Source organism: Nuphar pumila, chromosome 3, assembly GCF_984573655.1.
Source record: "Nuphar pumila chromosome 3, dmNupPumi1.hap1.1, whole genome shotgun sequence".
Classification (NCBI taxonomy): Eukaryota; Viridiplantae; Streptophyta; class Magnoliopsida; order Nymphaeales; family Nymphaeaceae; genus Nuphar; species Nuphar pumila.
The window spans coordinates 26,464,037-26,474,516 of NC_143251.1; the positions used below are offsets into that span (position 1 = coordinate 26,464,037).

A 10,480-nucleotide genomic window follows, 5' to 3' on the forward strand; every position below is an offset into this window, starting at 1 on the left:
AATCATATATATATATATATATATATATATATATATATATATATATATATATATATATCGATGGGTTACATAATGTTTCCAAACATCTCACTCTGATGCTGACAAAGCGAAACAAATTCTACAAGAGGAATCGTGAATTCGACACACTTACGTATCGAGAATGAAGTCTAGAATATTTCTAACTTATGGGAATTACATTAGCATTACCATGGTCGTTTGCCGTGCTCGTGGAACCCAATGCTAAAATGATGGTTTGAAGAAATTTCTGAGACTTACAATGGACGAAGGTCTTTATATGTATATGGGTAAAATAAAGCTCACTCGAAAACTCGTACCAACCTTGAAAATACGAATGTAATTCTTATACGAATAAGAATATTCTAGATTTCAACCTTAACACGTGAGTGTGTCGAGAATCATAGAACTGGTCCCGTAAAATGAAAATTATCAAGGTATGACACTTAGAAATCCTGAGCTTGGAAAATTGTAATTTGGTTTGCAATATTTGTTATAACTTGATGTTCACATACTCCTGATACTGTTCTGCTATTAGAGTTGTTTATTTCCCGAAATGCGAACTGGTACACTCACTCACACATTGTCACTTGCTGGAATAATTATGCATATGTAACTTACCTCTGCTTTATTACTTGTGCGAATGACTTGAGGAATTGTAACTTTGTCTCGCATCTGCACGTAACACAACTTGAGACTAGTACTGCTTAGTCCGTATCTCGAGAGGTATACTTTAGTCTCGTGCTTGAGGAATTGATGAGTGCACAAGGTAGACAATACACTTGTGATGTAAAGAATGGTATAAAAACTTGAACACCATAGGGTATGAACAATACACTGTTGTGGTTTTTGGACTCAGTTAGAGTCTTTGGGCGATGGCCCCTTGTTCGTGAGTGAGCTCACATATGTCTATATCCTAGATAAGAAAATAATAAAATGGTGTTATGATCGCTTTCACAGTTGATGTGCTCTTTGTTAGCCGTGGGAGGATGAGCACGTGAATGGGCAGGCTAAGACCTCGTTTGCATACCCCGCGGGGACCATGAGGCATAAACACCTCGAAAGAAGGTATGACTTTAAAGATGAGCCTAAGAAAGATAAACTTGTCGTACCCCATTCACAAAATGGTTCACCTTAGAGAGGGTAAATGGTACAACCCTGAGTGACTAGTCGTTATTACGACACATGTTTTGACAGAAGCTATAACATCCTTTGACCTTCAATCACTCAGAGTTAGGGAGGTCGATGTAATTTTTTAAGGTACCTCACTACTGCAATAGTATGGATTGCAATCCTTACCTATGCGAGGGTTTCTCTCAGTTGCGTGTTGCTCGCATGAGGTTACTCGGTCTGTAGCATCCTCGGTTACCACATTAGAATTTGAATAAGAGACGTCGGGTGCATGGCTCACAGAATGCGAGGTTCCTTCGCGTACCCGAAGGAATAATCAGAAGAACTTAAATACTAACCAATCACAGCTAACGTACCTTAGTAGTTCCTTACTTGTTACTTCGTTTACTATTCTTGTTTAGTTCTACTTACTGTTCTTAGCTACTTGTGGTTGCTTAGTTCCATGTTTTATTGTTACCTTCTGTTGTACATATACTTCTTTTGTTACATAGATTTGTAGCACATACACTATCCCCACACTTACACATACACATGTTGTCACTTGATCCATGCTATACATGTTTTTCCATTGAGAAATAGATATATATATGATATTGTTTCTTCACCACCTCGCAAGAGTTCTGACCCTGTTTTATGGGGATGTAGGTGATAAATAGGTACAACGGCGATGCGACGGCACACGGTGGAGTCTTGGGTACCCACACTTAGCTGTAGATCCTAGGTCCTAGTTGGTTTTGAGGGAATGTTTTCCTTATTTTTGAGAGACTGTTAGATTTGATATACTCTTGTCACATCTTGTATTTAAATACTTTGGGTTGTATAATTTAGACTTGTCAGATATGTATCACTTACCTGTGGCCCGCTCAGACTTGCAGCCTTGTTACTATGGTTTATCCCATTTTTTTTTCTTTGACTTTCGCTGTTTATTGTAAAACCATTTGGAAAAAAAAAATCCTTAAAAATCAAAAGATTTTTTTTTAAAGGTCGGGGTTTGGGGCACCACAGTTACTCTTACCCTTGCTTTGATACCAACTGTAACATCCCTAAAAAATCCAACCTTTTTATGACTTTTTCAAACCCAAAATTTTGAGAAAAATTTAAAACTTTTTATTTATTATAAAATTTTTCATTATGCTTGAAAGTAATATATCAACAAGTTCATCTATGGCCAACAGAATAGAAATTGAATAATATCAAGATGCATAAAGGATAACTTCACTTACCTTGACTTGGAAACTTAGGCTTGAGCTCCTCCTTGCTTTGAATCTTTCACTAAGGGAGCAAAGAAGAGTTTCTAGGGAGGCATCCTTCACTACTCTCAAGTGAAGAAAGAAGAAAAACCTCAAAAAAATAAAAAGAGAGAAGAAACAAGAAAAAGAAGGAAGAGAGAAGCTCTTGGATGCTTAAAACTCTCAATTTGATGGAGTATTTATAGGAAGAGGGTAATGATTACTTTTTAAATGAAGGGTTGAGATGAATTACAAGGAATAAAAGGTTGAGATTAAATCATCTCAATTCTCCAACACTTTTCTCCCAAGCATAAACCTTGACCCTATTATGAAGACTTATTAAGCTAGATATTTTAGCTTTTTAGAATATATTTTAAAATTTAATAGATATTTTAGAGATTTTATTGGATTTAGAAAACCCAATCTCATCATTAGGAATTGTGTACTGGCATTTGGTTTGAATCAAATTGGTAATTCATACCTAATTTATACTTTTTAGTCACTTTTAATTGTATATTATTTCTTTTAATTAGATTCTAACTATTTAATTGCCCTTTCTATTTACTTTAACTATATACCTTTTTATTCTCTGGAATATTCCTACTCACTTTAAGATAATTTCATATTGAATCGTGTATTATCCAAATTATCATTTTAGAGTATGTTTGGGTATACATTTATTAGAAAAACTTGGATAAGTTAGGAAATTGTGTGAGGAGTATACAGTGCGAGTTCTCTTATAAAAAAGACGATAAAAATTATGTGCGTGTCATATGAAAGAAACTTGGTGGAAATGGCACGTCTCTACGGGGTGATGACTAACTTTTGTTACCAAGGTTTCGTGATACAACATCAGAAATCCTTGAACCTAAGCGAAAGTGGATTCCTGCAAATCGTAATGCCATGCAGAATGTGGATATCTTCTGTTTCTAATAGTGGAAGTTGTTCCATTTTTTAATAACATGACCCTCTTTATTCTTCCAAAAAAATAATAATAATAGAAGTTGACATGCAACACAATCGACGTGTGCACACATATACGAGGGCAGATCAGGTCATATTGACATCGATTATACTAAACCCCACCACGCATCTCACTTCATCGAGATGTGTGTCAGCCACTCTCGCTGTTCCAAACTGAGATGTGCAGTGGGAATTGAATATATCTAATCTTTACCTATTCAATATAAAGTGATCTCTCTCTTTCTCTCTTTGTGTATATGCTGAGTGTTTGCCACTGATCGGTCGTGAGATCAGCGGTGCAAAAATATTTGTGCAAAAGGGGCCTTTAGCGGCATTCTTTTTTGCCGCTAAACCGCTAAAGGGCTTGTAGTTACAATGTCATGTACTACAGGGTCTTTAGCGGCAAGAAAGGATGCCGCTAAAGAACCCTTTTGCACAAAATCAGCAATCGCCTTTTGATTGCGTGCAGTCAACGATGCATGCTTGTTCGACATGGGCGCCTACTGTTTGGACGTCCACTGTTACTCTCTTTATATATATGGGTTTTTCAGCTTTTCAGTATTATTTTTTTTGCAGTTCTGACCCGATAAATGTGTTGGGCATGGTCAATTTACTAGGAATCCATACATGGATCATGTTTCTTTATGAAAAAAATGATATTTGGAGTCTCTAAAATTCACAAAGATTTTGGACCGTTCATTTTCAAACCTTATAAAAATCTATCCATTTGTCAAAACTGATCGCTTCAAAAGCTGATCTCTATAAAATCAAGTACAAAGATCACATCTGTAAGGTCAGAATTTAAAACATAAAATGAAAAAACCCCCAAAAAACCCATTTAGCATATTTCATTTAGCACGGCCATTGGAAACGACAGCAACAGATCTCAATTCCAAACCAGATAGAACAAGAATGGTACCTCAGACAGATCGATCAGGTACTGGATTGAAACCCTTCAGCTCTCTCAATTGTCAGGTATTCAATCTCGCAGGTTTTTCTCACCATAATGAGGTAAGACAACAGGGAGTGGACCTTGCCTACTTGAGAGAGAGAGAGAGAGAGAGAGAGAGAGAGAGAGAGAGATCAGGTGTATGCTCCGTTTTTCAGGTCATGTCCACATAGGTAACCATGAGCAAGCAATCATGTTTAAAATGTAACTCTTATGCATCAATTCTTCGTGCCATATCAAAATTTACTAACACAAATAGAAATGCACGATCCTTGGTAGTTATTTCTAAGGGTGGTGGGATAGGTGGAGGGTGCAATGCAATCATGCATATGTCCAAATTAAGTTGATCTATGATTTACCGCACAAGGATATATGCTTTGATGTGCGTGCGCCACAACCACTTCGATTCGAGGATACTGGTCTCTATCATTTAGTAGTGCATGTCAAGTGATAAATGAGACCAACCTTGAGTGTTTCTTGAAAATGACACGACTATTAGTACATATGAATAAACGGTTATCCTAGATAAACTATATATAAAATGGCAATCACAGGCAAATTCATAGATGAGTATAAAGACTGAAAGCAACTAGTCATGGTTTTCAAGTGTTATAAAGAACTGGTGCCAATGCCCATGCTCCAGCAGTTCCATGTAAACAAAAACACACTTACCTCCAACCGGCAATCATCTATGGCTTGATTCTCTTACCAACCTCATATATTAATTGCACCAACTTCACCTAGCGTTATTTTGCAAGTTTCATTCTTCCAGTACATAGCTCTAGTGGTTAATTCATGCACCATACATACGCTTCCGACCCTATTCGCGAGATATTAGATTCGACATATTCACGATGAAAACAATTTATTCACTTTGCCTGTATTACATAAAACTTCAATCCTCGCATCGTATGTGCGGTACCGCAACTTTGGATTCAAGAGCAGCCTGCCACCATACAACCACATCTAGTTGATGTGAAGTACGTAAGATTCTATCAAAATAAATTATTTTCTGCACAAATTTTTTTTTAAAAGGCAAGCTGGTGTTAGGCAGATTCATACCAGTTATACAACTATACCTTGGGGTTTGAACCTGCAATGTCCCAACACAAGGTGACTTGCACCAGCTGCTCCTACCAAACAAGCGGCTCTGTTGAAACAGAAACTGTCGCCTGCTTCCCTAGTGCATGCATGAGGAATTCTTTATTTCTCCAATGGTCCTATTATCCAGAAACTTCAACCTTTCTTTTCCTCTAGAATATGTGCTTGGAGACATCCTAAACCCACAATTTCCTGAATTTCCTGTATTTCAAGAGATTGAAAGTCCATAAAAAGCCTAACCGTATCCGAATGAACCGATTTATGCAGGCCAAAAAGGTAAGTTGGAATATTACATTGTGGTGAACAATGCAATATCTCAGCTTATCTCGAGTAATGTGATGCAATATTATTTGAACAACCACTTTAGCTCCTTATCCATTAGGATCGCTTATTCAGATAATAAGTTTCTTAGAATGACCGAGTATCAGCTACAAATCCCAATATAGCATCCTGTTGTGAATCCTCACTGTCCCCTGAAAACAGACTACCACCAACCATCATATATACCATCAGGGGGACGGGCAACATTTCAAAAAGAAACAGCAGCCGCAAGCATCTTTTTCTACCCTTCTGTTCAAGTTTTAACCACATATGCCAACAACATGATACGTTGGAACTCCAAGCTCGGCTGCACGCATCTCAAAATCTTGTGGAAAATATAGCCTATGTCAGGGTGAAGATTTTCTATCATTCAACTATCCTTAATATATGATTATCGACAGCAGAGCGCGAATGAAAAGGAAACAGTTTCTACATGACTGACCTCAGAAACTGTCAGTGTTAAGGAACCTCTTATTCTGTTATAGAAGGATTGCTTCTAGAACCTGCCTCTCTTTTTTTCTTTCTTTCTTTTTTCCTTTTGAAACGAATAGAAGGATCTAGACCTTGAAACGAAGCAGCTCTAACACAGTGGAATTGAATAAACAAGAAAAGGGAGGGGCGCCATCGGAAGTCACAGAAGCGTTTCCATTATTAACGTGTACCAGGATAACTGGGTGGAAGACAAATCAATTCAACTCATCCCTTTTGTCACCCCTATCTTCATTCCCCTCCTTGGATTTCATTGAATCAAGTTGTTTTGATCAAATCGGACTCCAGAGATGTGATCTATACCATTCATTTAGTGAAGATTGACACTTAAATCTAATCCGACTTGTATGAAGCATTTTTTGGCAACTTAAAAAACAACGGTTGAAAAAACACAAATTATTGATTTAAAAAAAACCATATTTTCATTGAAAAATACGATCCAAAGGTTGATTCTTACTAAATCGTCCGTGATGAATCCATCCATAGGCTCAGATTTGATCAAAACAACTTGCACCGTAAGATTTATGGGTGAATGAAGCTGGGGAATGACATAGGGGATGAGTGTAATCGAAATGGGATGGAAGCAGTAACTAAATGATGCTTCCATTTCTTCATGCTCGGCTTGAAGGAAGAAAGAAACAAATACAGCACAAAAGGCAAAAAGGAAACACATTCTGTCTTTTTTTTTTGAAGGAAGAAACACATTCTGTCTTTTATCCCGTTGCTTGAAAACTCTTTCAATATGGTTTTTGCCTTTTCTTTGAACGAATGGACAATGCTTATTGAAGTTTAATGAAGCCTTCTTGGTGGTTGCTTAGAGGATTTTATATGGCATCTCATCATATTCATAAAGAGATTCTTCTTCATTAACTAGAACATGTGCAACCATGAATACCAGTTATTATTATTATTGTCTTTTCAAACAATGTTTTAAAACGCTGAAACTTCGAGTGATATGAAAACGTAAATGAATTGGTTTCATTCAAAAAAGAAAATGTAAATGTTGGTATAATTTTTTTTTTTGAAAGAAAGATGTTGGTATGAGTTGTGACCAAACAGGAAGCATGAATGTAACATGTTAGTTTTGCATGAGAACAAAATTAAAAAGCTTGATGTTAAAAAAATGGCCCTTTCTTTGAATGGACATATTATAAAAAATTGCGAATCTTGTGAAAGTCTGTTAGCGTTCTTTCCATATTTATACATAAACACAATGCTGTCAGTATCTGAATCGGACCTGTATCGTTTGGCCAATGATTCATGTGAATCGACCAATACGGATTCTCAAGTGAATCGTTCTGAATCGGCTAAAAAATAATTAAAAACTATTACATGTCAATCAGAACGTGACACGTGTTAAAGCCATTAAAATAATATAATTTTTTAAATTTTAAGCTATTTTTTAGATTTAATAAAAAGTATAGCCGATTCAGGTCAGTATGGTATCGATTTTCTGGCGATACGGTACAGTGCATAAACATCCCTAGAAAATGTCTTACGCAAGCAAAAGTACAACTAAACAGAAGAAAATTGGAATGATGCAAAGACAATGGATGATGGTTTGGCGCTCAAGAACAACCATTGCAGAGACGATTTTTTTTTTTCGAATAAAACAACTGAAGCTCTTTTCGATGCCAAGCCGTTGATGTACGGTCATGAAAAAGGAAACGTAAATCATAAAAAAAAAAACTGAAAGTACCAACAGAGCATGGCAAGGACTAAATTCAGCATCATCTTCCATGAAAAGTGTTTGGTTTCCCAATCTGCATAATTTCCCAGCATGAATATTTCTTTTTTCTGTCATCTATAGATATTTTATGTAGGAATTTCAAACTATGGAGAATCTCTTACTCTAAAATACTAGGGTAGCATGCATGTGAATAGTGAACATATTATATTTGTTAGACTATCGACTATCATGAAGAACCACGTCAACTAAGATGATAAAAACAATGTATGTAAACCTTATTAATGTAATGAATGCCATCTGGTTACAAATCACTATGTATTCCTTTATTTGTTGTTATAAAACTCTGTTGATTAAGTTCATGCAATGCATGTGTCTTTTGCAATCTTAGAGATCATGAGTAAGAACATATATGAATACATACATAGACACATCCACATTGGATTTTTCTGTACATGAAGAAAAACATGCACACGCTCTCAGGGCAAATAGATAAAGTCTACCTCACACACACACACACACACACACACACACACTCCTATTGATCCACATTCCAACTACTATTAGTGTCTTAGGAGTCGAGAACCATTTAAAGGTCATCATTTTGAGCTAATTTTTTTATTTTGCATGTTTAGCAGCATATAATAACGTCTGTGCTTAGTATTTTTTATTTTATGATCAATTTCTTCATGTCAAAAATAGGAAGCAGATACATCGGTTAGTTGTATCCACATCATCTACTGCCGATGCAATTAAGTCATCCAATTGCTGCAAAAGGAAAAAAAGAAAAAGCAAGAAAAATTCTACAGATATCAAAATTGCAAAGGCTTCGAATATGGAGTAATGTGCAATAAATAACGTAAGAGAAAGAAGATATTGACCACATTTAACTTGTAGAGTTGAATGAGAATGACTGTTGCGCTACTCATCATCAGTTCTGAAAAGTAAGCATTACCCCTACCTTATTTCTAAACCAATCTTCTCTTTGCAACAACCATATGTCCTACATTCTCCATTGACGAAACATTAGGCCCAAGAGAGAGAGGGAGAGAGTTGTGGGGCTTGAGATTTGAGGGTCTAGAAGATAAATGTAAGGAAAAAGGAAGCACAACAAAGAGATTTTCCAGGCAGGTTGTTAAAATCTGTGGTGAGGGTCTTGCGTACCTGCCATGAAAGCACTAAGAGGAGGTGGGTACAGAGTTGAAGGATCAATAATGGCTGTAGTAGTGGCATTGATAATGTTATCGATAGAGCCCATCTGATGGAAGTGAGTGTCGGTATCCGGACCTTGATCATAGAGAATACCCTTGAAAACATGACCACCGATGCTCACTGCCGTCTGGTAGGCATAGTGGTCCTCTCCTTCCTCCATTGCACTCACTCTCACGCACCTAAACACCGCAGGAGCGCTCACTTCTGCCGGCAAACTCCCTTCATAGAAACACAGAAGAGAAGAAGAAGTCGCCACCAACCAACCAAACAGTATATGATAGAAAACAAAAACATGGTGTGATCAAATACTCGGAGGAGCTCAACATAAATTGACAATCCCAAGCCAAAATTTAAAAGAAAATATACAGTGAAGACCATGGTCACAAAGCTCGATAGAAACGAAACCCCAGGTCAATAAAAATAAAAAAATAAGAAAAAAAGAGGACCATATTGGAACATCACTAGAATGTGCAAGCTAAGCTAAGCTAAGAAATACTCATTTTTATGGAGCCCAGGGAGAAACGGGAAACCCCGTATCCCGGAAAACCTCAAAAGGAATGAAGACCCATGTCAGAATGGCTTAAAAAAAGGAGGTACCCCAAGAAACTCAGGAAAACATGAGGAACCCATGTTAGAGAAGAATTAGACAAAAAAAAATGAGAAGCCATGTTGGAAAAGAGTGCCTGATAAATTCGTGAAGATCACGCAAGAGATCCAGGATGGTACCCCAAGATTTTGGCGGTTTTGGTACCTGGCCTGAGACTTTTGGGCTTGTCAATGAGCTGTTGCTGGTGATGATGTTGGTGGTGCTGTTGTTGTTGAGCTGCTGCTGCCGCTGCTAACTGTAGCTGTCTCTCCCTGCGCTTGGCAGCAGGCACCCATGTACTTTTGACGTGCGTTTGGCAGTGAAACCCCCGGCTCTTGCAGCACGTCCTGCACCTCATGTGCACGCAGTCCTTCTTGGCTTGGTTCCCGCAATCTTGACATGTATTCAACATCATGCCCACCTGTCTTCTTCCCTCTCTTGAGCTCTCTCGCATGGAACATACACCGATCAAAGAGGAGAGTTGTTAAGATGCATGTCAATTCCCTCCCATCTTTCTCTGTTATACCTCCTCCTCATACAGGAGTCCTTCCTCATCATTCTCTCTCTCACCAAAAACCCTTCTTTCCCAACCTCCCCCTAGCCAAAACCCTCATTCCCCGTGACAATTGAGCACTATTGGAGTTTGGAAAGAACCCTAAATTCTATGCTCTCTCTCTCTCTCTCTCCTGTTGTGTTTCTGAAGCATTAAATCACGGAATTTTTCGCAGTCCTGCCAGCGCCGCCCATAGAAAGAGTAATTCCCTGCACTCCCAATTTAAGACTCTCTGAACTCCCAA

General features: G+C 37.6%; 1 protein-coding gene across 1 annotated transcript; it reads right to left on the reverse strand.

Annotated features, from left to right (window-relative positions):
- Window positions 1-8,642: 8,642 nt before the first annotated feature.
- On the reverse strand, window positions 8,643-10,098 carry LOC149842376 (protein SHI RELATED SEQUENCE 7-like). The gene is made up of 3 exons (XM_090000650.1): window positions 9,849-10,098; window positions 9,050-9,316; window positions 8,643-8,653 (listed from the first exon to the last, which is right to left on the reverse strand). The coding sequence occupies exons 1-3, from the start codon at window positions 10,096-10,098 to the stop codon at window positions 8,643-8,645; spliced, it is 528 nt and encodes a 175-aa protein (XP_089856776.1).
- Window positions 10,099-10,480: the final 382 nt, after the last annotated feature.

Excerpts from the sequence above, each read along its gene's own strand:
- LOC149842376 (XM_090000650.1), bottom strand. The coding sequence starts at position 10,098 with ATGATGTTGAATACATGTCAAGATTGCGGGAACCAAGCCAAGAAGGAC. Across the intron at positions 9,317-9,848 it reads GCCCAAAAGTCTCAGGCCAG|GGAGTTTGCCGGCAGAAGTG; the intron begins GTACCAAAACCG and ends GTTTCTATGAAG.